General features: G+C 49.7%; 4 protein-coding genes across 19 annotated transcripts; 3 read left to right on the forward strand and 1 right to left on the reverse strand.

Annotated features, from left to right (window-relative positions):
- The first annotated feature begins 913 nt into the window (after positions 1 to 913).
- Positions 914 to 3,548, forward strand: LOC122376873 (guanylate cyclase soluble subunit beta-2-like). Its single transcript, XM_043356859.1, has 3 exons — positions 914 to 1,081; positions 1,701 to 1,855; positions 2,203 to 3,548. Exons 1-3 carry the CDS (start codon positions 959 to 961, stop codon positions 2,432 to 2,434), a joined length of 510 nt encoding a protein of 169 aa, XP_043212794.1. The 5' UTR covers positions 914 to 958; the 3' UTR covers positions 2,435 to 3,548.
- A 718-nt stretch (positions 3,549 to 4,266) lies between these two features.
- Positions 4,267 to 14,510, reverse strand: LOC122376868 (ribosome biogenesis regulatory protein homolog). 15 transcript variants are annotated; one of them, XM_043356849.1, is made up of 8 exons: positions 14,393 to 14,510; positions 7,732 to 7,899; positions 7,412 to 7,543; positions 6,903 to 7,023; positions 6,436 to 6,543; positions 5,970 to 6,098; positions 5,315 to 5,562; positions 4,267 to 4,998 (listed from the first exon to the last, which is right to left on the reverse strand). In XM_043356849.1, the coding sequence occupies exons 2-8, from the start codon at positions 7,878 to 7,880 to the stop codon at positions 4,860 to 4,862; spliced, it is 1,026 nt and encodes a 341-aa protein (XP_043212784.1). In that variant the 5' UTR covers positions 7,881 to 7,899; positions 14,393 to 14,510; the 3' UTR covers positions 4,267 to 4,859. The 15 variants fall into 15 exon arrangements, with proteins under 15 accessions (XP_043212784.1, XP_043212775.1, XP_043212786.1 ...); XM_043356840.1 differs by having other exon boundaries at positions 7,412 to 7,546; XM_043356851.1 differs by lacking the exon at positions 14,393 to 14,510 and adding an exon at positions 14,313 to 14,362.
- A 101-nt stretch (positions 14,511 to 14,611) lies between these two features.
- Positions 14,612 to 17,424, forward strand: LOC122376870 (peroxisomal biogenesis factor 19-like). Of its 2 annotated transcripts, none has more exons than XM_043356856.1 (4): positions 14,612 to 14,752; positions 15,146 to 15,447; positions 15,898 to 16,074; positions 16,562 to 17,424. In XM_043356856.1, the coding sequence occupies exons 2-4, from the start codon at positions 15,202 to 15,204 to the stop codon at positions 17,027 to 17,029; spliced, it is 891 nt and encodes a 296-aa protein (XP_043212791.1). In that variant the 5' UTR covers positions 14,612 to 14,752; positions 15,146 to 15,201; the 3' UTR covers positions 17,030 to 17,424. The 2 variants fall into 2 exon arrangements, with proteins under 2 accessions (XP_043212791.1, XP_043212790.1); XM_043356855.1 differs by having other exon boundaries at positions 14,750 to 14,913.
- Positions 17,425 to 21,524: 4,100 nt separating this feature from the next.
- Positions 21,525 to 23,313, forward strand: LOC122376872. Its single transcript, XM_043356858.1, has 2 exons — positions 21,525 to 22,176; positions 22,474 to 23,313. Exons 1-2 carry the CDS (start codon positions 21,578 to 21,580, stop codon positions 22,829 to 22,831), a joined length of 957 nt encoding a protein of 318 aa, XP_043212793.1. The 5' UTR covers positions 21,525 to 21,577; the 3' UTR covers positions 22,832 to 23,313.
- Positions 23,314 to 25,369: the final 2,056 nt, after the last annotated feature.

Below are 25,369 nucleotides of genomic sequence, written 5' to 3' on the forward strand. Positions count from 1 at the left end.
CTTAACGCAACTTTGCCGACGATAGAGAATGAACAGGAATTCACATGGATCCTAAAAATATGCATTTTCAAAAATCATAGGCGGATACAGATCATTGAGATTGGGGGTACACAAAAAGTATAGTAAATAAGGTTTTTGTTGGTACTGTTTCTAAAAGGGTGATAATTGTCTTGTTATATTACAATTTTCTATGAGAGAACGACTACAATTGTATTGGTCATGCATAGGCGGTGTCAGGGCACCTATGTTGGGAGGTAAAACATAACCCCCCTTTTTGGACGCCTGGATCCGCCTATTATAGCAAAAACGTGTCAAAAGAGGATGCACAATAACTTGTATATGTTATCACATGATACTTTCATTCACTGTTCGTAAAAACTGGTGCATACAGTTATAATACATCAGCATCGTGATCTTCGCCCAAATGACTCGCTTCACGAATAGGATCCCCCAGTTCCCAGTGCTCTGGAGCCGCCCTGGTAAAGTTATGAACTTGAAATTTGCAGGGAATGTGCCCAATTTAGTTTTAGGAAAAGTCAGAAAATTTCAGCATCGTAGCTTCAGCGGTTTCGGAGATATTCCCGAAAAACCTGAGGGGTGGATGAAAACACCCCCCTGCCACTAATAGGGTTAAAATGATCTGTTTTTTAATTCAACAGATAGCATGGCGATGGACAAAGTTCCAAGTGTAACGGAGGAATGTCAAGTGGGGTTCCCGTTGCTGTATTGTGATAGCTCGGCACTTCACCTGTTACCAATATCTAGTCGTGTACTTTCTCACAGACGAGTGATGCTCGTATCTCAGGTTGAGCTAGACTCCTATCTACAATAACGCTGTAACGCATAACTTTTACATGTCCATGTTATGTCGGTTGCGTTATATTCAAGCCCCAAATTACTGACTTCTTTGCTCATTTTTGTACGCACTGTTCAGGTGGAGACGATCGGAGACGCCTACATGGTGGTGGGCGGGTGTCCCGAGGTGGACCCCGACCATGCCGAGCTGGTGGCCCGACAGGCTCAACAGATGATACAGGGATCGGGCCATGTGCTGGTGCCCAATACGCAGAGGCCCGTTCAGGTATAGGGTGGGTGGTGGTCATCTGATGACCGGAACTGGAGCTCGGGTGGACACCCAACAGGATATGAGCAGAAGGCCGGGGATGAGACGAGCGGAGCCCAAACTGGACAGCGAACTGGTCAGAAGCCGTTATGGTTTGATACGTTGTTTTTCTTTTGACGCCGATGTTTGCATTTATAAACCCGATTGTAACAAGTTTGGGGTTTATGGACGCTCATTTGATAAATGCGAATAAAAGCGTAGATTCGTATATAGTTTAGGTTTCGATTTCAAGAAATGCTTCAGGATTTCGACTGATTTTATAATTGAAACGTGCTCCGAGTGAGAATAAGACATTGTGGGTCGCATATATTGAAATCCACTATGAGAAAAGCATGGTCCAGTGAAAATGGGTCAACGATTTAGTTAAGCCACGGAATATATAGTCTACGACATCTCGAAGACTATAGATTCCATGGTTAAGCTATAGGTTAGGGTTGGGTTAGGTCAGGTCAGGTTGGGCTAGGGTATATTGTTTTCGGGGCCATGCCTTTTCACATGTTGGATTTCAATATACGCGCTCGGGCTCCGTGTAGTTATCATATGGCCGCCCTCTGACGTCATCCTCACGTGCTGCCAGATCCGTGTGGGAATGCACACTGGTCCCGTGGTGGCCGGTATAGTCGGAGTGAAGATGCCCCGCTACTGCCTCTTTGGAGACACAGTCAACACTGCATCCAGAATGGAGTCTCACGGGCTGGCCGGTCATATTCACATAAGTCACTCCACCTACACGTGAGTGATGTGTGAAAGTGACGTCAGTGGTGACGTCAGTGATATGTGATGTCATATGTGACTCAAGCGAATAATATCGCTGACATCAGTAAATAAAATCACTGAAGTCAGCAAATGATCTGTGGCATCAGTGAGTCCTGTCACGTCAGTGAATGGTAGGTGATCTTAGCGAGTAGGTATATAACTGACGCCAGCGCATGATGCTTCGTCCAATATGTGTTCGCTAGTGACATGGCACATACTCATGTTCAGTCTCCGAGCTGGTGCCCAAGACGGATCATATGGCCTTCAATTGCCAGCCATCTGCCACACCCACCACCGTTCTCTAACCAGCCCTCTCCCTTCAGATGCCTCCGCAGCAACCAGCGGTTCTCGTTCGAGCGGCGCGGTCAGATCCCAGTCAAGGGGAAGGGTATGATGTACACCTATTTCGTGGTCGACCTGGAGCCGGGAGAGCCGGTGGTTCCTGAGCCGCCGCCGCCTCCCGCCTACCAGCACGGCCTCCAGCCGAGCTCCAGTCGACTGAAGGTGGTGCCCGTCCGACGGCATCCGTTCAGCGCCGTCTGTGAGGTCATGTGAGGTCGTGGGAGGTCGTGGGAGGTCGTGGGAGGTCATAGGTGGCAATGAGAGGTCATGCGAGGTTGTAGGTCATAAGAGGTCATATGAGGTCATCGAAAGTCACGTGAGGTCGCAAGGGGTATCTCCGGCCGCAGAGGTTATGAAAAGTCACAAAGGTTGTATAAGACTGCAGGTCATGTCATGTCGAGTGAGTGTGGCTTTCTAGGTCATGCGAGCTCGCTCCAGGCAATGAGAGGAATGCGACGGTTTGGGAAAGTACAAGGTCAGGCTAGTTCACAGGTGTAGGGTCGTGTGAGGTCATTCGGGACCATGCAGGGCATGTCAGATCCGAGCTATGCGAGACTAACTGTCGTATTCGGTGAGAAAGCGTTCGAAGTCATCCATGGTCGTTTGAAGTTCGACGATGTTTTTAGTTCATACAAGTCATGCAAGGCACAGGAGATTAGGGATCAGGTTACATTGTACACCCTCTATGTGATTTGTGAACAATGTTGTTTCTATGTGAATGTGGTGAGCATATGTCCACTGAACATTTGTGAAAATGTGTGTGCAGATACTAAATGTCAATCGATCGTTTTGTGCATGGATGGCAGATGGATCGGCGAGGTTTGGGCTAGGTCTTTATCCGTCGTATTTTGCCGGATAGCCAGTTCGAGATATTACTGTAATACTCATGCAACAGTTAGCGTAGAACCTAGCACAGATGTGCTTCAGCCATGTAACTATTGGATCCGAATGTTGATGTGGTGGCAACATGGTAGACTGCAAGTGAGCGCAACGTTGACAATGTCATCACAAGGCAGCGCTACTGAAACTTCCGAGCGTCGATGACCGAAAAAGTACAAGAGTAAATAGGCTGCTGGATATGCATCATACCTAGTCATGAAGAGAACAACTAAATGGTTCTGATTGAATGTCGCGTGACCGCCGTGACTGTTTTGCAATGTAACAAATATACTCGTCTTTGATTGTCGTGCTCCTAAAGGTAAACGCCATGGCACAAAAGAGATCTCCTTAGACCGTAATGAGTGTACAAATCGTGGGTTCCTCGTTGAAACTGTATGCGAATTCGTGATCTCTGTCGGCTTCGTAACATTATAAAAAGAGCAGTTTTGTTTGTCTCTGGAGAGGAAATAGCACAGGAACCAAAAAGTTTGCGGGACAATTTTATCTTTCAGTTTTGCAGTGGTCGATACTAAATTAAAATCGAGGACAATTCAAAGAACATGAAAAATTGATATCACCTGAGTAACACCAGCAGATCAATTATTACCTAAGATGGGCGTGTATCTTTTAAACACATTGTAACACATATGTATCCTGTCAATATGTTTCAAATGCACCTGTGTGAACAATAGCTGAAATAAAAACGTAAAAGCTGGAGAGAACAGAAAAAAACTACGAACGGCCTAATGACGTGACAGGGAATTTAAACATTTGAATTCGATTAAAAAAAATATGTGAGAGATAGAAAAGATATGATTGTCATAAAACATAAAACTGTCCCCTACACTCTTGTCAGGACTCCTCCCAAATTGTCTCGTGTCGTGCCGTCCCCATTCCTGTATACCGCTCAGCGTCGCCCCTTCCCTTATTCTCCAGACGTCCGTTTACCGTTTCAGTGCCATCCCCTCCGCTCCAGACCTCTTGTCCGTCGTTCAGTGCCGTCCCCTTCCTCCCCAGACCTCTGTCTGCCGTTCAGTGCCGTCCCCCTCCCTTCCTCCCCAGACCTCTACCTGCCGTTCAGTGCCGTCCCCTTCCCTTCCTCCCCAGACCTCTGCTGTCTAGTGCCGTCCCCCTCAGAGAAACATAACACAAGGCACATTGCCAGCTCGCCTTAATTATCATTTTATTCTTGTTTTATGAAAAGAAATTCGTACACTCGACAGGTTGCAAAAATGTTTTACATCTATGCATGGATCTTTTACGATGCCAAGTCAACGCGAAAAAGTTGCACATCGACATCCAGCAAACTTCAACCTTTTCCACGGCAGCTAACTAGCTAACCAAACGAATATCGAGTCGTTTGGATGAACAACGCTTTACCTTCATACGAGTTTGCTGTTAAGTCACTCAGTCCATGCCCAATCCGAACAATTGGTCCACCACGGTCTCGTGCGTTAACCGACTCATAGCTCACTCAGGAGTCAGGAAACTCACGGTTTCAGGGGCGCTAGCGGTACAACTTCGCGACAGGATCTCGAACGAGTCCCATCCGGTCCCACAACAGCAACAAGGCAGCCTGCTGACGGTACAGCTTCACAGCAGAAACTCCTACCAGCTCGTCTCACCAGCGCACGACGCGGGGAGAGAGCTCTAAGCGAGCCTCCCTCCGGTCCGCCGAACGGTAGCCCCCAGCCATCCTCTCCCAATCCCACACGACTCACTGCAGCGCCCGATGAGAACCAGGCGACAGCAACGACACCTACCGACCCTTGGCGCCCTTCCGTCCCTTGCCGGCCTTCTTGGCGATCGCCTTCTTCTGCTTCTCGCCCTTCTTTGTGTTGGGGATCCACCGCTTCTTGCCGCCCTTCTTGGGTTTGTCCTCCTTGCTGGCAGCACGTCTGTGAAAGAGAGGACGATTGAGAGTTAGACAGAGCAGCATGATCTGAGGCACAACATTTGGATGCTATCCTTTTCTGAAGGAACTACAGGAATCAAAACGCACACCGTTAAATTTGGCAAATGGCACAAAGTCACACAAAGGAATTCTCCTTATTTATTCGTTTTGCACCGATGTATCGATTTCAGCACCACCCCTCCCCTTCCACGCCACCCTTCCATCCCGCCTCTCCCTCTTCCTCTCCATCACTAACTCATCTGTGCACCCCTAACCTTCCATCTTCCTCCCCACCCCGTCCATCCCCTCTCAACACTCACTCTCGCTGTTCCTGGTGTATCAGCCGGTTGGCCGCCTTCTCTGTGTCCACCACGGCTCCCTTTTCCTTCCGTCCCAGGTTCTGCAGCAGCTCCAGCTGCCCGCGCACCTCGCCGCGAGTGTCGCCCACGGCGGGAGCGAACTGACGCCGCTTTCCGCGCTCCTTGGTCGGCGCGTCCCGGGGCAGACGCTGGCTGAACTTGCCCAGAGAGGCGGTGCTGCGCCGGGCCAGTGCAGCCGCCTCTGTCAACTGTGGGAGGGGGAGAGGAGGAGAGGGGTTAGTGAGAGGCAAAGACTAGGAGAAGGTAAAAAGTTTTTGTTGGGTCGGGTTACAGTGTAGCTGCTATGGTAATGGAACTGTAGGTGTCGACATTTATGCCACGATTTAGTCATAGTAAATGTTAGCAAATTATATTGACTGTATCCCGCACGAAAAAAATCAACATGCTAATTACACATCGCTTATGATTGTAAAGTCATCAACTGGAACGGCGTCAAGACTCATCGAACAAATATGATCATCACACATTGACATATTGATGGCAATTGTTATAAACGTGAGAGTAATTTGCGCATATGTGCCAAACTGATTCTCAAGTACCCAACCCTCTCCCGATCACCAATATCCCCGTCTACAGAGCCGGCCGGTCCGCTCACCTCTGAAGTGCTGCTCTTAGTCACGTCCTTGGGCGTGACGCCCACCGTGGGCACCTTCATGTTCCGCTTGACGTTCCTCAGTCGCTGCAGCTCGTTCTTGGCAACACGCTCACGCTTCTTCTCCGCAGCCTGTGGCGCGAAAAGGAAATAAAAATTACTACTGGAAGCGAGTGTAGAGTGTAGACAGGACAGAAGACGGGAACGAAGACATTTCCTTCGGTTTGTTCGAATAAAACTTTTTCCATTCTTTACTAATCAAAGACGATCGAGTAAAAACTAAAAAGACACATCACACATTCGAAACAAATTCAACAAGGCATCCCAAAGTAATTTTAATGATTGTATAATTGGCTTCAATATCAGACTTGTGCGAGCAGCACCAGCAGCTGGCGCTAGCTTCCAGCTTCAACAGCTAACGCACACAGCAAGTACCTCAGCAGCCTTTCAAACACCATTCGGTACGCACCTTGGCGAACATGTCGGTGTTGGGGTCCACGTTGGCGGGCACCTCCATAACCCAGTTCTTCTCTCGGTCGGCCTGCGCCTTCTTGGCTCCGTACCGGGGCACCCAGCGCTGAAACACGGGACAGGGGGAGCGGTGTTAGCTGTGGGGTCGAATGGTCAAAGCTTCGGTAACGAATCTGTGCGATATAATCGGAGTCAAATTTATCTATAAGAAACATTGGTTGAAAAGAGTGAGCAGAGTCAGCCGAAGTTTCGTGAGAATTACAGACAATACTTCCGAAGATAAATACCTGTTGATATGAAACCATTTGACATCGATGACATGCACACAAATATGAAAATTCTACGATGCAGGTTACGCAATGCAATATCGGATATGCGAGTACAAAAGAGCACACGCCATTCATTGTCTTCTATTAGCGGCTCACGTTGCGTTTCAGTTGACCGGTCATTTGACGGTAAATTTACCTTGAGCTCGGTATCCCAGATTTTCTTTCCCTTCTTGTTTCTGGAGATGCCCTTGGCTTTGGCGTATTCCTCCCACTTGGTGAGTGGCTTTGGCTTGGGCGCCGGCTTCTCTCGAGGGATTCTGTCAGCGGCAAATGATCAAATGAAATCATTGTGCATTGCCGTTTGTACAACGATAGATATAGGGCACGAAACAAAATGAGCACAAGCAAGCTCTGCTTTCTACTGTCGATTTAGCAGCTCATGTCCAACGTTTATCACAGCCAAACCGTGCCACTGTCTGTCCCTCACAAGTGAATAGGTGCCTTCTGACTTATACCGGTAACAGCTGCTCCCACCAACTGTGGACTAGCTGCAGAAGTCATGCATCGTGCCCAGAGGGCTGAGCTTTTGTCCAAAACCAACAAGAGTCCAATGTCCTAGTCCTACCAAGTGAGCTAGGTAGGGACAATCCACCTGCTCAAAACATTTAATCTTTATTTCTTTTAAAAAATGTCCAGACAACACACCTCAGCTGTGCTGCCGGCAGATTGACTGTGGTGACGTCATCTTTGGTCTGAGTCGGCAGCTGGTACAGGCGGTTGAACAGCAGCTGGCAGTTGTCTCTGGCGAGCCGCTGCAGGTAGCCATCACGGTCGGCACTGCTGGGCAGAACACAGCATAAGTAATGCAGGAAGAAAATGATGTGTCAAGAGAAGTCCAGAAACTGTTCCTCAAATACCACAAAAACAAAGTATTTGCTGAGAACATCAGGACAGTGAGAGATAAGCAGCTTCAGAAATAACAACACAAATAAAAATAACTGATGCAAAGCACATAAGAAACTCACTGTAAAGCATCATGGTCCAGAGGGTTAGGGTCTGATGCCAGCAACAGTCCAATATCATATTCTAAGTCCACCTCCTTTTCCACGTCAGTCGGCTTGACCTTCTTGGCATCCTCTTCTATCTGGCTAAGAACTGCCAGAGCACGATCCATTGCAGCTTATTGAGATTGCCTGAAAAGCCAAGTAAACATGTCACAAATGTCAAACATAAGCAAGCATGTGATGACAATGTAAAGACATCATGGCAGTTGAGAATGATGTAGTATGTATACATCATCATATACACTAAATGCCTTTTGATCTGAGGCCAGTTTTACCAACAGGAAAATAGCCTCCTGCCAGAATTTCTTGCCTAAAGATCACTTCACAGTTCACAGCAAACTGTACACGTAATGGGCAAGTAAGCGAAGAGGGCTTTATGGTTTACTCCATATGTAAAGCATTCCTATGGCAAAAACTTTCGGCAGGTGCCTATTTTCTGATGGTAAAACTGGCCTCTGGGTGAATGTCAAATTTTGCTTTCAATGCTTAGGTATAAGTAGGTAGGTAGGATCTAACGAGAACGCTAAATTGCAAGTTTACTTGCCCTTAGGAAGATGATAAAGCTGTTTGAAAACGAGGCAGATCAATTTAATATTAATACATTAATGGAATTTGTAGTCCTCAGTCGCATCCTTCGATAACCCAGGGGGATGTCGTCCCGGTTCTCCCCATGTATTATTCGCCAATCAGCTTAACACTACCAGTGACGTCACTGGTGGATCGCCAATCGCGGCCGGCCGGCCGGCCGGGCCCGTAGAAGGCCAAACGCAGACGTTTTCAGAAAAGCGTAAGCCGTATAGATACAGTCGCGGATGGAGTTTTGCTGTGATTCGGCTCTCCAAGAGTGCATCAGCGGACCAGAACCCGGATAAAGGTCATAGTGAACCGGCATCTGATAAAATCCGCTCACGGCTTAGCAGCCGACTTCGACCCTTCGCCCTCGTAAAGCACAAAAGCTTGCCGGCCGGTCATCAATCCACCTGCATCTCAATGCCGTATACATAAAGGCTGCATCTCATCTCCTTACTGCCTATATCGACCAGTTACTGCAGCCGTTCTGGAGCGGCTCACGTCCGATAACACGCCGGGCGTGCGCTAGCCGCCGGTGCTAAGCGCTACCATTGAGTGCGCAGGGGTGGATTTTTATATTAAGTTGGGGTTGCACGTGCAACCCCAACTTTGAATTTTGCAACCCCAACATCGGTTTGTGCAACCCCAACTTTACAACTGAAATAAATCGGCGGGCGCCTCGAATGGTGCCGCCCCCATAACCCTGAGCCATCACAAAACTCTATGCCACCCGTTGACTTGGCACCATCTTTCAAAAGAGCCCTCCCCATCATGAAGCAATAGTCACCCCTCAACTATCTATTGTAGTTGCCGCCTCCTCAGACCTCAAATGTAGGTGCCGCTCCCTCGAATGTAGGTGCCGCCCCCTCGAATGCAAGTGCCGCCCCTCGAATGTAGGTGCCGCCCCCTCAAACGTAAGTGCCGCCCCCTCCAATGTAGGTGCCGCCCCCTCGAATGTAGGCGCCGCCCATTAAATGTAGGCGCCACCCCCTCGAATGTAGGTGCCACCCCCTCGAATGTTGGTGCCGCCCCTCAAATGTACCTAAATGCCGCCCCTCGAATGTAGGTGCCGCCCCCTCGAATGTAAGTGCCGCCCCCTCAAATGTTAGTGCCGCCCCCTCCCTCGAATGTAGATTCCGGCCCTCCTCGAATGTAAGTGCCGCCCCCTCGAATGTAGGTGCCGCCCCCTCGAATGTTGGTGCGAGAATGTGGGTGCCGCCCCCTCAAATGTAAATGTCATCCCTCGAATGTAGGCGCTGTCTCCTCGAATGTAGGTGCCGCCCCCTCAAATGTTAGTGCCGCCCCCTCGAATGTAGGTGCCGGCCCTCCTCGAATGCAGGTGCCGCCCCCTCGAATGTAGGTGCTGGCCCTCCTCGAATGTAGGTGCCGCCCCCTCGAATTTAGGTGCCGCCCCCTCGAATGAAGGTGCCGCGCCGCCCCCTCAAATGTCGGCCCCGGCCACTTATGCATAGGTGTCATCGGTCATCCCATAAAATGTAGGTGCCGTCCCTTCGAATGTAGATGGCACCCCCTAGGGTGTAGCTGCCGCCCCCTAAGGCCTAGTTGCAGTGCAGCCCCCTCAAATGTAGGTGCCACCCCCTAAGTGTAGGTGCCACCCCTTGAAAGGGGTGCCTTTCCCTCACATGTAGATAGATGCCGCCCCCCCCCCATGCGTGGGTGCCGCCCCTCAAGTTTGTGTGCCGTCCCTCAAGTTAGGGTGCTGCCCATAAAATGTAGGTGCCGCCCCCTCTAAGTGTAGGCGCTGCCGCCTCAAGTGCAAATGCCATCGCCGCCCCCTCTAATGTAGGTACAGCCCACCGCTAAAGTAATGTGTGGTTTTACCAATCTCAATGGATGGCTTTGACTGTCGATTTTTTAATGCGGAGTGATCGAAAAGAAGACGTCAATAGATAAAGTTGCAGCTGCAAGGACAACGATACAGGCTAGCTACATTCAAAGTTTCATGGTGGTCTGGCTAATCATTCCTAAGCTTCAGAAGCAGAACATACCCAGGACTGAAACCGCACATTACTTATGCTGTGGACTGTACTACCCTCCTCTCAAGAGCTTGAGCTGTCACAAGGCCGTATAGAGCTGTCGGACATGCAAAAATGACCAGTTAAAAAATCGTGGATTTCGATTCCTGGTGCGCCGCTCACCGCTCAGTGGGGGGTGGGGGTGGTGCCCAGTGGAGGTCGCAGGGGGCATCAGGGCCATGGCCCCCCAAAGACAAATCAGGGGCCATCATATAATTTGCCCCCTTAAACAACCGATGGGCCTCGATGGGCGTAGGGGCCCTGGCTCTTACCCGATTGTCACGAGGCTCAAGAAACCAACGCCAGGTATTATGTAACAGCCCTCATACCGGTCTTTGAGTTTCCTGACTTCTGAGGGCGCTTCAGTGGCCTTCAAGGGCCCACATCGACCTCTCAGGGCCCTCCACTGGCCCTAAAGCGGCATCAGGAGTCCCCCAACCGGCCTTTGAGGGCCCCACACTGATCTCTTGATGGCCTCATTTCTGTCTCTGGGGTTCAGGACTGACCTTTGGGTGCCGGTCACTAAGAGCCCACATCGACCTCTGTGGGCCTCAAACTGGCCTTTGAGGGCCCTGTACTGGTCTCGAGCGCTCCCAAGTAGACCCAAACTGGTCTCTGGGGGTTCACGCCTCTAATGGCCTCATTTCTTTTTCTGGGGGCCCAAGACTGGCCTTTGGGTGTCCCCGAGGGCCGTACTGACTTCTGAAGGCCCGATGCCGGTCTCTAAGGGTCCACATCGGCCTCTGAGGGCCCTATGCTGACCTCTGGGGTCCAACACCGACCCCTGCTGGTCAGCGGTCAGCGGCTGGGGTCAGCGGGCGCGGTTGGAATGTGGACCAGTCTTGTTCGAGACACAATGCAAGCGGGAGCCCTACTGTCGCTTATAACAGGCCCCACACTGGACTCTGAGGGCCCCAAACTGGCCTCAATGGGCCCCAGCCGGTCTATGGGGTCTCTACACCGCCACTGATGGCCCTATTATGGTCTCTGGGGTGTCAGGTTAGTCTGGTCCCTGAGGGCCCACATCGGCCTCTGAGCCTGGGGCCCCATACAGGCCTTTGAGGGCCAATACTGGTCTTTGAGGGCCCTACACCGACCTCTGAGGGCCCCGAATCGGGCTTCTCTGAGGGACCCACACTAGCCTCTGATGAACCCATTCCGGTCGCTGGGGGCTCAAGATTGAACTTTGGGTGCCTCGCACTGGGCTCTGAGGGCCCACATTGACCTCCGAGAGCTCCACACTGGCCTGTAAGGGATCATATTGGGCTGGCCTCTGATGACCAAATGGTTTTGGAGGGCCAGTACAGGCCAGTGGCCACTCAGGGTCCCAATTCCAAACCGGCTTTTGAGGGCCATAACCGGCATCTGATGGACCGAACCGGACCCTGGTGGCCCAAAACAGGTCTCAGAGGGCCCCGCACCAGACTCTGAGAGTCCCATCTTTAGTCTCTGTGGTCCAAGGAAAAACTTTTGGCGTTTCATGCCGTCCTCCGAGGTTCCCTGTCAGTCTCTGTTGGTCCCCATGCCGGAATTTCGGAATTTGAGGGCCGTTATCTCGTCGCAGCGGGCCGGCATTAAGGTCTATTACCATATCGGGGTCACATCGGTTTCTGAGGGCCCATGTCTGCTGCCAAGGGTCCCTGGTCTCTGATAGTTCCATTTAGGTCTTTGAGAGCCCGGGCCAAACCCATCATAGGCGCCTCATGCTATCTTCTTATTCTCTGCCGATCTCGGAGGGCCCCTGTCGATCTGCTTGGCCCGTGCAGGTTTTTAAGGGCGCTGCTAGTCTCTGAGAGCCCCATGTCGTTAGTTGTGTCTATTTTGGGTCGCATTGGCACCACACATGTCTCTTAGGGCCCATACCAGTCAAGGGGTCCCACATTGACCTCTCAAGGACCAACGCTGGCCTCAAGGGCTCACACCACCTCAGAGGTTCCGAACTGGCCTTTGACGACCCCGCACTGGCCTTTGATGACCCCGGGCCTGCACTGACCTCTGATGGCTCAAGCAGGTCTCGTAAGACCCATGTTGGAGTTCAAAGACCCATACTGCTGTGCGAGGTCTCACCCGATTTATGAGGGTCAATCTCAATACTGGCCTTAAATGATCTTACGCCGGGCTTATATAAGGGTCTCATACTGGTTTCAGAAGTTTTCCGCTACTTACGAAAAACTTCAGGGGGAGGGGGCGGATATTCGCCCCCCCCCCTCCGCGGTACGCGGGTTAAGCTAACATACCGCCCCCCAGCGAGGGTCTACAGGGGCCCCTTTGCCAATTCACCCCCCCCCCCCAACGCCAAGTTTACGACCGTACCTGGTGGCGCCCACTTCCGGACTATTGCGCCCCTCGGAACCGCTTTGGGCGCCCTTTCAGGGCTGTGCAACCCCAATAAAAAACAAAAAAATCCACCCCTGTGAGTGCGCGTGGCCGACTGCCGCCCCGATGGCGCTGGCCCCCGGCACCGACACCGGCGCGGCGCCGCTGACCCATGGGGGGGGGGGCTGCTAATTTGTTGAGCCGGAATTGGGATAGAAGCCGGTATGGGATTGGAATAGAAACTCAGCGAGACTAAGGGATTGTGTTGTGCCTTCGGTAGGCCCCCAAAAATCACCGGTGTAGTGCCCTCAGGGCCGCCGGTTATGAAGCCTTTGGAGGCACTCGTGTGGGCCCTCACAGGTAGGTACCGGTGTGAGGCCCTGAGACATTGGTGCGGGGCCCCAGAGGTGCCGCTGTGGGCCCTCTGAGTCTGAGGTGCTAGTGTGTGGCCCTCAGAGGCGCCGGTGAGGGTCCTCACAGTTGCCATTGTGGGCCCTCAGAGACACTGCAGTGTGGGGTCATCACAGTCTGGTGTGGGACCCTTAGAGCTGCTGGCTCGAACTCTTTATAAGCCGACAGGGGCTCTCAGAGACCGACAAGGGGCCCTCAAGAGGTCTGCGGTGTCTTCAGGAGCCCTGTGGAGTCCTCAGAGACCAGCAAGGTACTCTCAGACGCCGGCGGGGGCCCTCAGAGTCGTCGGTGTGGGGCCCTCAAAAGTCACCGGTGAGTGGCCGTCCGATGCGAAGGTCCCGTCTTAGGCCGTCAGAGGCTCCGGCGTTGAGCCCTCAGAGCCGCCGATATATGGCCTTAAGAAGCACTGGTTTGGGCCTTTGGAACTTCATTTAGGGGTGTCGGTTGAACTCAGAGGTGGCAGCAAAGAGGTGGCAGTGTGGGGCCCTCAGCTGGGCACCGGTTTGGGGCTTTCACAGCCGCCGGCGAGGGCCCTCGCAGGCGCCGTTATGGGGGCCTTCAACCATTGGTTTAAGGGGTCATCACAGGCGTGTGTGGAACCCTTAGAGCTGCTGGTCCTTGATAAGGGCCCTCAGAGGTCGCCAATGGGCCCTGAGAGGCCGGCAAGGGGCCTTCAAATGCCGACAAGAAACAATAAAAAGCCGGTGTGTGGCTCTTATGGAGAGAAGTGTGGCTATTCGGAGCACATAAGGTGTTCTTTCGAGCCCTGTGGGGCCCTTCTGAGTCGAAAATGCCATCGTGGACCCTCAGCCGCCAATTGGCGTCGCAGGGCCCCTCGGGCCCGAGAGGCCCCCTGATCCGATGGGGGCACGTGCCCCCTGCCTCCCCCCCTCCGGGTGCAGATAGAGAATGAAATCGGCTTGCGGGACACAACAATTGCAATCGTTCCTTCTCCCGTCGCGAGGTCGCCCATCCGACCCATATCCCAAGATTGTCAACCCTTGGGCTCGGGTCGGCAATGTATCGGCAAGGAAATTAGCTTTAGATGGGTAAAAAAGTTATTAGTTGTCGTTACGTTCAGTAATAACAACGATAAAGTACCAAATGTACCCGACGTACGGCTTGGAGCCGGGCGCCGCGCGGTCTCCACCAGTGACGTCACGCTAATGCTTAGCGACCGGTCCATTGAAAATTGCGGGATGATTCTACCTCTCTTATACGGCCTTGCGATAACCCAAGCGATAAACAAGCAATAAAAATAGTTTCTTTCCAATCTTCGCAAAACTCACGTGTTGGTGAATGGCTCAGTTGCGGCAGTTTTGTCGATTTACTTCTGGTTCTCCTCAAGTGTTTTTTCATGTATTTTTCATTAGAGATCTTCAAGCTTGTTCGCAAAACAATTTTTCTGGAATAAAACATTTAAAAAAATAAATAGTTTTCGAATTAAATTTGGATGTGTTCAATCTCTTATTAATATCATTCAAAAATAATTCCAGATCATATGGCCAGCTGTTGCTCCACAAAAAAGGTCGACACATTTGACGAATGTGTTACAAATGACCGTGTCAGAATCTTGAAAGGATTAATACCTAAAAATTCCTGTTTTTCCGGTTTTCTGAGGCGAGGTTTCTCCGCATTAACTTGTTCAGGTGAGGATTCCTTTCTATGATCGCCCACTGGATCTAGAAGTTACTTTTTACCCTCCAATGCTTGCTGTTTATTGTTCGATAGCTGAAGTTGAAGCGGCAAGTCAAAGTGTCGAGGTCGATGCTATTCTAGTTGAGATTCTCCCATTTCCAGGGATTTCGGGGTATGTTACTATTTTTACATCTCAATCTCAAGGTAGAATATGTGTAAGTGTATACCATCTGCCATTGTGCTTGTTTTGCCATTCTAAATATCTAAATGCTGCTAATTACCATTAATTTTCACATCACGAAAGCATTGGAAGATAACTACTAATGGGGCCTTTTATAATGGATGGTTGGGACTAGTCTAAATTTGTCCAAATTGTGACTGCTCATGTGCAACTCTTCCCACAGTTGAACCTTCTTATAATCTGTCAGTTGTGACAGGACACTGAACACTGAACAGCATCATGGGCGACAACCCTCCAAGCAAGCCAACCGAGATAGTGGATGATCCAGATGACCCAGAGCTGAGCAAACTGCTGGACAGCGCTCTAGCCGACTTTGGGCGGCCCACTCCTACTGCTCCTGTCCCAGCCACAGCCGCCCCTGCTGCAGCTGTACAGACAGCGACTGGCGGTGGCGAGCCAGCGAAGCAAGAGGGAGTTAAGGATGCCTACAAAGTATTTGAAGAGGCAATGAAGCAGGCACTGCAGGTATGTTCTGAGTTTTTGACTGGCTGGGAAGTATGAGGTGTGATTCATGATTTTATAGGCATTTTTTCATTTTGCTGATGAATTATTCTAGACAGCTGCCAGTGGGCTTTGTATTTTGTGTGTTACAAGTGGTTTCTGTGCAATCTCTGCCTCCATTTTCTAGTTAGTTTTGTCCCTGATTTGGTAGGGTCTGTGGCCTGGCCCTTTGTCATTGCTTAGTATTGTTTATACTATCAGATCATCTTTATCACTAATCACTATTATGGAGGTGATTCCTACTCATCATAGTCTGGTCTCTTGTCTCTGCTTTGGTCTCTAGTCTGGTCTTGGCTTGTCACTCACTTGCCTTCTATCAAACTCTGGCTTGTGGTCCCAGGTCATTGCCTCAGTCCAGCGCAGAGGAGACGAGTGGACCAGTGCTGACCCCTCATCCTCTCTCCCTCCTCCCAGGCAGGACCGGACTCTGCCTCTGCCTCTGCGTCCGGCGGCGGCGGTGACGCGGCGTTTTCAGCTCTGATGAGCTCGCTCGCCGAGGAGATGGCCAAAACCGAGGTGGAGGGAGCGGAGGATCCCCTGGCCAAGACTCTGGCAGATCTGTCCAAAAATATGTCCTCAGATGCGGAGAAGGTGAGTACGAGAAATGACGAAAACGCGAGAAAGAAGAACACAAATGCTTAATTTGGTTTTTAATGGAAAAGTCCAGACACTTTGAGGGGCCGCGCAATAAACATGACGAGTGCTGGGTACGAACTGACGAAAAGCCCTGCTTTGAGCATCGTCCTTGTTCACTATCAGCCTTGCTTGCGACGACAGTGGCCGGTCATCGTTTATTGGTGCGATCACGGCTTAGATCGGGTAGGTAATGACGGTAATCGGGACACATCTTCTGATTATGATTTAGCGCAGAAGTTCTACCGTACCTAGTCATACTTCAGAGATCTGTCGATAGAGGGCAGGACCCATGCAACTCGTCGACTCAAACTAGGCAGCACACGAAGCTCGCAACGCAGCACACTTTATCATGCAGGCGGGTGACTCAGTACCTGCAACCCATGTGTCCTTTGTCCATGCTGTCTCTTGTTAACACTAACCCCTCCCCCCCTCCCCCCGACAGATGGGAGGAGAGCCGGATATCTCGGAGCTCCTGAAGGCGTTCTCCGGCTCTGGCGACGGGCCCGACGCCGGCGCCCTCGACTCCTTCATGCCGCTGATGCAGACGGTCATGTCTAGTATCCTCTCCAAAGATGTGCTGTACCCGTCGCTCAAAGACGTGGCAGGGAGGTACCCGGCGTGGTTGGAAGCCAACTCTAGCTCACTGTCTACAGAGGATAAGGATCGGTATAGCCAACAACACCGTCTCATGGTAGAAGTATGTGAAGTGTTTGAGGAGGAAGGAGACGCCGCGGCTTCCGGAAAGCAGGACCGTGTGTTTGCGTTGATGCAGAAGATGCAGGCGCTCGGACAGCCGCCGAAGGAGCTGGTGGGTGAGTCGGATCTGGGCATCACATTCGACGAGGAGGGCAACCCCCGACTGCCGGCGGGACTGGGTCCGGCCAGCGGGGCAGAGTGTGCGATCATGTAGCGGGGCGGAGGGCTGGGCTGGGCTGGGTGGGCTGGTTGGTAGCTTAGTTAGGTATGAACACGTCTGGATGTGATGTCTTTGTACCGGGAAGAGGGGAATGTTTGAGCAGGCGATTTGATAGTGAATATGATAACCTACAATGGTGAATGTTATGATGAGTGGTGGTTTGCAGCTGGTGTGAAAGTTGTTATTGAGATTATCGTCAGTGTTTGTTTGGTGATGTCTGGTGATGTCTTGGAAGTTTGTAAAAGGTTCATTTATCCTTATGCTCGTTTTAAGTTATACGTCTGAGATATTGCTCACTGGAACTCAATCTCAGATCAAGTATACCTACGTCGAGGATTGCCATGGAAGTGACACCAAAGCCTTATAATAAACCCCATGTCATGTCTAAAGCCATTGCCTTCATCGGTGTCAGGTCAACACAGAAACGAATGGGCGATACACCCTTCAGTTAACGTCAAAGAACCTCGTGTTGCGTGTCGAGGATTATTTTCTATTAGCCGTCTTGATGGCTATAGAGCGAATACCGACTTTCGCTTATGATCGATTAGCCATGAACAAAGCAGCGGTGAGGTGAGGCGGCAAAGTATGCAGTTGCGTGGTGATGGGTATGGCGGAATACTGCGCACTTGAGCTGACGTGGGACTAAATGGCTCTCTGCTGGCTTTGACGTCAAAGGATATGCTACTTTGAAGCAGGCTTTGAAATACTGCGTGGCTGGGCGAGGAGTAATGTTTTTATGTAGTTTTCAAACAATGGCGAGTTTTGGTAGGTGCAAGAGAGAAACGTTTCCCAGGCCAACATTTGCTCTTCAATCACTTGAAGGCCACGTGGCCACTTGTTTGTGGTGAAGTGGATGGAGGTCACAAAATGCCGCTATCCTTTCTTAGCAGTGTCCGAGAAACAAAATGTTTTGATGAGGCATTTAGTTATTGACTTGTGGTTCTAATTTATGTCACTAAAATTAATTGGATTTGGTCATTCCTTATAATGTTTCGGGCGGGGTTCTTTTCTTCGAATGAACAGATAATATCAGGATGCTTTGATATCTAACAGTATATAGGGGAGAGTGGGGCAAAGCGGCCACCCTAACGCTTCTCACGATGCCAACGCTTGATTTTTAAACTTGGAAAGATTCTTTCTATACCAATGTGATCCCTATTAAGTTGCCTTTTATTTCAACTGCGTTTTATTTCCAAAGGCGTTCACATATGAAAGATATTGACAAAACTTTAAACCTATGCATATTGGCCACTTTGCCCCATACCCTGGGGCAAAGCGGCCACCGGCGTTTTCTCAAGTCCCGATATGAGAAACAAAATAGTTGCCTCGTGTACGACTAGGGTATTTGATGGTGATAAGGTTAAGCGAGGATGGATGTTTACTTTATCATCTTCCACCTGTAGGTAAACAAAGAAAGGATTTTCATGAAAATAAACATTTAATTGCATTATTTGGTAACTCATGCAACTGAAAAGTGGCCAAGATGAATGCATGACGACACATTTGAAGATCAATAATGTTTTTTATCCAGATGGAAGCAACTTATGGCCAATTGGGGGGTGGCCACTTTGCCCCGGCCACTTTGCCCCGCGCATACCGTCCGAGTCAAAAATATTCCAGCTTAGCTATTGGTGGGGTAAAAGACATTAAAATTGGTAGAATACATGTACGATAACCATGCAATGCACGGACAAGAACGCTTATAAAAATTCCAAACGGTTGTGGAATAACATAACATTTAAAAATTGTAAACATAGTTGGTAACCTGGCAAGAAATGCTTTTCCGTGTTTCACAGAACAATGGTGATGGGCCTGAAACCCCGGTCTGGCTCATTCGAACGACCGTGAAGAGAAGCATAATTGGAAACCATAAATTTGAACTGACGCCAGCTATGAAGGGCTAAAACGATGGGTGGCCGCTTTGCCCCGGGTGGCCGCTTTGCCCCACTCTCCCCTAGCAGCGTAACAGTTTCTTCCCTAGCTCGCGAAAAAAGGTCAGTTTATATGCTGTTATTTGTCATACCGAGCCCTGTGGTCGACATCGACTGGTTGACTGCAGTAACGTGCACCGTCGTGAAAAGTGCCCATCGAAGCAAGCCCAAATGTGGGCGGCAACTAAAAGTGGGCAGCTGTTGAGTTTTTTCTCGTTATGCTGGTTGCTTTGGGTAAGCGGCGAATGCCTTGCATTTATTTATCATCAGAGGGCTTAGCTGCTGGGCCATGCTGGTATCGGGACTTATCATTTTTTGGTACGCATTAGAAGCGATTGTGTGTCTTATCCAAGTTGTTGTTCAAATATGAGCTTTTTATGCACCTCACTTAAACCCGGATTCAGATTAGCGTGTGTGAACCGCCAATACGCTTTTATGCTGTGATCAATCAAAATTGCCTGGAGACGTGTTAGCTTTGTTATGTTGTGTTAATAAAGCACGCTGTTTTCAGCCCGGATATGTTAATTTCAACTCTAGCACTCTGAATACAGCATGCAATATCGCTCAATAAAATGTATGGAACAATAGAATGGAAATGTCTTTCAGCCTTTCATCAGCGTAGGGTTAGCTGACGAACATATTGATGATTTGAGGCGAAAGTGGAACCTGTAGTATCTACGTTTTGTCAATTTCTAACGTAGGTATTTATGATCGCATGGTGATAATTAGGATGACAGAAGAGCAATTTAGGAAGCACCATCAAGGAAGATCTGGAAGCATGTTCCCTCATCATCAAGTAAACCAAGCAGTAAATGAAATAACATTAACCCGCGCCCTGCTGGGGGGGGGGTGTTTGAACACCCCCCCTTGTCGTTTTTCGCGAATATCTCAAAAACGGCGGCGCGGAGCGCCGCCGTTTTTGGTACACCTTATCATACATCAATTTTACACATGTTGTGAAAATTTCAGACCCAGGTCATTCAAGGTCAGGTCACCAGGTCACTTGAAGTGACCTCACCTCATAAAAACTTTCAATGTCTGTCATAGCTACACCGAGTGACCGATCGCTTTGAAACTTTCAGCGATTGCTAAGAGCAATAGCATGTACAAAATGTATATCTCAGAATTTTGATATCGATGACCTAAGGTCAGGTCAATTTTGCGACCTCCCCATTATAAGTCAATGGGAGAAAATTGAAATGCGCCTCTTTTGGAAGAAAGACATTATAAACACTCCCAAACACCGAATTACAAGTGGTTTAGACACACTGAACTTAAAAATGGTGTCCGTGACCCTTGTTTATGCCCTGAGGTCATCTTAGGTCACGAATGGTATCTAACAGTTTTTCGCAAATAACTTTTGATAGAGGCATGCTAGAGCGATGAAAACGCCTTAGATGTGTTCAGCTCGACGATACGGATCGACTGATATGCAACATGACCCTTTCCGGTCAGGTCATGACCTTGACCTGAGGTCAAATTTTCAAGTTGACCTTTCAAGGTCAAGTTATAGTTCATTCGATGCGTCTTGACGAGAGGAACACGATGCCGGTAAAAGTAAGCTCGTACAAGGCTTGGGTCAAAAGTTATTGCAGAAAAACTGTTTTAAAAAAAATCGGGTATTTTTGCAATATTTGCCCCCTGCAGGCAAAACCGTTGGCGTTAGGTCAAATCTGAGAGAATTATTCAGAAAGGGCGTTAATAGGGCTATCGAATGCGCTTTTCCGCGGCGCTGTAGCTCTATTGGTTCCCGAGTTATGCGTTGGCTTCTTGGAAATTTTCGACATTCGACCTGGAAATCGGCGAAATTTTGCCTTCAATGACCTCTGGTGACCTGACCTTTGACCTGACCAAAAAATTGACCGAAGTGATTTCGTCATTATTTTCGACGCTCTTTCGAACGCTGCCTTCCGCGTATCGCTACGTGGCCCAGGAGCCGAGTTACAAGGGGGGGGGGTGTTCAAACACCCCCCCCAGCAGGGCGTGGAAATCCAGGACCCCCAGCAGGGCGCGGGTTAAACAGCATTATAGTCATGCCGCCGACCAGAATAAATTTGCGCAATCAGGCTCTATCAGGTGCATACCTGGTCAACGCCCACCTAGCCCGCTTTGTTTGGGTCATACTGCTTTTCAACATGCTAATATCTCGTTAGCCCGTCCTCTCGGCTGTGTAGTGTGTAACATAGATATTATCGGAGGCGGGTTTCGCTACAACTAGCAATCATGCAACAGTGGCACTCCGCTCACCGGTTAGCGTTCGCATTGATGTTGTTAGCGACGGCCGACGCCAGTTCTAGAGCTGCCGGTGGTAGGGCCCGTACATTCATGTCCATAACTAACCCCGCCGTCAAAGAATCTGGAGTTGGGTTATGTTTGCGAGACACGCCAGGTTTACTGGCCGTTACAGGGGTAACTGATGGAGGGGGTTGGGCGGGGGCCTGTTTGACACAAGCTGCTCGGTCATTGGTCCAGCGAGGCCGTTAACTCCACTATTACCTCACGGGGTGGTGCAACTACAGTACGCCCGTTATCACGAAGCTCATACCGATCACGGAGAACCTACACTGAAGACAGGCCAGCGGAGCGACCGGAGGTGACATCGCGGTCCGCGATGGAGCTGCGGAAGGCGCTGCTGCCCATCTGGGTATCCGCTCTTCTCAGTCTTCGTCTCTGTCTTGCTGAAGATGTCCTGGCGGGAGACCCTCTGGGGGGTCGTTTCCAACACAAGGCCGGGATTCAGCTCCTGAGCTCATCCGTACTTCACACGGTATCTGCCGGCTCCTTCCTCCAGTGTTCAATGCACTGTCTTGGCGTGGCCCAATGCAAGGGCGCTAACTTCCGCCCATCAGTGGACGGCTCTCCAGGTGGTGACTGCGACCTACTAGAGACCCAGGATGGCTCTTATGAGATCTCCACTACTAACTCTGTGGCCATGCGCCTCCCGGGCAGCTGCCGGGGTTTGAGGAACGTCCAGTATCGCTCTGACGGCGTGTACCGCCACCGCGGCCTGCCGGCGCCCCTCTACTGTGACATGACGCTGAACACAGGTGGGTGGACGCTGCTGACCGCGGCCGTCTCTAACGAGGGATGGACGCTGGACTATGTTATCGAGAGACGCCGAGACACGCCCGGCATCGATATTGACTACTCCATTCTCGGACTGGGCGAGCAGATTCTTGGATTCAGCTACAGGAGCACGTATAAATACAGGTGAGTGGTTGGGCTTGGGCACAATTAAATGTTTTAGAGCATGCTTATTGCTTATAATTTGCATGCTGAGCGTACATGGTGAAGCAGCTTCGTTGTGAGTTGAGCTTTGATTTAGGTGGCTTCGACTGGCAATGCTATTGTTATGTAGCGACTTGAAAAGTATGGTGACGGAAATTTGTAGCCAGCTTTATATTTAGGCCTATGAAATTCGCATTTGACTAACATCGGACTCAAATGACGTAAATTGCTTGCTGCTTATAGCCCCGTTCTGACCCAGCACTGACATCTCTCTCCCAGGATCGAGGTCAGCGGCCGACAGCGCTGGGGTGGGATCTGGAAAGCCCCCCGTCGCTACACCCTCACCGGGAGCCACTCGAACCAAACTGAGGGCGTCGAACTGTTCAGAGCGTTTGACAACTGGGAGCCGCGGGTTGACTACACGCCGCTCAACATCGTGCCCTGGGTGAACCGGGGTGGCGCGTTCGAAGGCGGTCCACTGCTCACCACCTGTACGGAGGACGGCACACAGTGGTTTGGTACCCTGGTCACCGCTGTCGTGGCGGAATCTCACGGCGTTTCACCGTGGATTCGTGGCAATTCTGAGGTTAACAGCGGGGCGCGTCTCTACTGGGTGCGCGAACACAACCCCTGGTAGCGGTTTTGCAATGTTTTTGGCGTGTTGATTCGCGGGTCATACGTGAAAACTTGGTTTTACGACGTCACGTCTATGACCGGTGTTGCATAGCGAGTTGCAATTGAAACCATATGCTACTGGCGTAATGCTAGGGCGGTGACGACTATTAATACCACGGATTGTCGTAATTATGTGTGGTCACAACATTGTAGGTAAGTTATTTCTCGTTTGTCGACACAGCAGAAATACCTATTATCAACATTTATATAAGTACAGCAGAAAAAAGACACTGGTTAATATCGGTACGGCCGCGGGTCAGAAAGATGCACTGCTCCCTTTCCGGCATACGGTCGTGATGATATGCCTAGTCGGGCTATCAAAAGTTGAATTGTACGTTACACGACATCGATGTGAATGATATCGTTTGACGTTTGAACTCACTTTGCTTGAGTTCATACGATGACTGAATAAATCTAAGTTCTTGTGTGGCTCGGTTTACTTACCATTTCGACGCATTATTTCAACATCAAGAATTAAACCAGGAGATAAATAAAACATTTTTAACACATCATACGATAATTTCAATTCAGTGCCTGCGCTTAGAAGTCGCCGTGATTGATACTGCCGTAGAGTGCCTTAGTTCCTAACATTGTCAACAGATGTCGCTAGCGGCTGCGCCTGTTGGCTGCTGTGCCGCAAGACACTAAGCTCTCGGCAGGCGGCAGTGTTCGCCATGGGTCGGGCCAGCCCAATGGGCCATGGGCTTGGCTGGGCTACGGGCTGGACTGGGTCCTCAAATATCATGTGGATTAACCCTCGCCCATGTAGGGGGGGGTTGGTGCAACCCCCCCCCCCCTGAGGTTTTTCTTAGCTAGGGGAGAGTGGGGTAATTTGGCCGGTGGTGTAAATTGGCCGCCCCCACCTGTACGATGTCTAATAAAAGTGAGTGAAATAAATCTAGTCTCTATTCATTTGTCATGAGTAGAAATAACTGGAGGACAGATGTCAAAACTTTGCCCCTCGTAGTTTTATTCAAAATTAATAAAACGTTAATTTCATTAGAAAATGGTAACTTTTACTTCTGTTTACAAAATTGTATAACATGTAGTATTTGGGCTAAAAACGAATTCAGACATTATAGCGCCATTCTTGGGGGTGTTCAGCGGTTCCAAGAGCAATTTTATCTAATTCCGTAAAGCCGTGATTACTTTATAGACAAAAATTTTCAGAATGGCAATATGGGGTAATTTGGCCGGGACTAGCGGGGCAACTTGGCCGGTGCGCTCATGGTCACTATGTTGGGACGGCCGAGTTTTCATGGTCAATTGTACCATAAATGACATGATTCATGACCAACTTTGACTACTTTGATGCCTTACTTCCGATTGGTCAACTGTAAGAGCATGTGACGTCATCAAAGGCTACCAAACGTTTTTTGCTAATAAATCCTTGCATAAAAATGGTACAGCCGCACAAATGGTCTCATTCTGTTCAGCTCGCCAAGACGCATCGAATGATATGCATGATGACCTTGAAATCACGTGACCTTGAGGTCAAGCGACCTGATGCAACGTGACCTGAGGTCAACCTTTGACCTGGGCTTCTCAAGGTCAACACATATATCTTTCGATGCGGACTGACGAGAGAATTACGATGGTACTCGAATTTTTGGCCTAGCTTGCTTACTTCAAAAGTTATTCGTAAAAAACTGTGATCGCATCTAGAGCCGCTAATTTGGCTATTTTGACCCCTGTGACCCCTGAGCCAACCTCCAAAATGCGGCAAATGGATCATAGGACACACGTCATTGCTGAATCTGAAGCTGACTCGCAATATAACAGAAAATCCCGACCGCAAACTAACACCGGCCAAATTGCCCCACACCCCCGGCCAAATAACCCTGCTAGTGGGGCAATTTGGCCGCCTTGCAGACCTTTGAAATACGTCACAATTTCAATATAAGTAATTACTCTATCATTTCAAGTTCACTGTCCAGTAAAGTAAAATGAATGCGACACCTGCCAGCGTTGAGAAAATGCAGAAATGTGTCGTCAATTTTAAGTTATATCGTTTTCTAAAAAAAGCGGCCAAATTACCCCACTCTCCCCTACACGCCGAACCGTTTCAGATAGCCTGCTCAAATTTGCAGTACCCTTTGGGCATCCTTTGCGCAACTTTTGGTAAAACAATTTTCTCAAGGTCATGTCAGGTCACGGAGTTATGACGTCATAAAGGGAACAACCTCCGGCCAGATTTACGCTAAATTGGAGATTGCTTCACATTGGTATAAATGCCGACTGACCTGACACACTGATGGATTGTTTTAGAATCACAACTGGCTGATTTGACATTGGCACAATGTCCGTTGACATTTTGAAGGTTACCAAAGGTCAAGGTAAGGTCAGTGACCTCGGTTGACCTGTAATGACTTCTTGCACTTGTATGCCTTTTCGGGGTATTTTGATGCCCTGAATTCGAATTTGCTATCCATTTCAGGCATCATCGGTTGTTTATTGTAGTTCATTTTGGGTCAGGGTCAGGTCAGTGACGTCACACGCC

Source organism: Amphibalanus amphitrite, unplaced genomic scaffold (genome assembly GCF_019059575.1).
Source record: "Amphibalanus amphitrite isolate SeventyFive unplaced genomic scaffold, NRLGWU_Aamphi_draft 002365F_arrow, whole genome shotgun sequence".
Taxonomy (NCBI): Eukaryota; Metazoa; Arthropoda; class Thecostraca; order Balanomorpha; family Balanidae; genus Amphibalanus; species Amphibalanus amphitrite.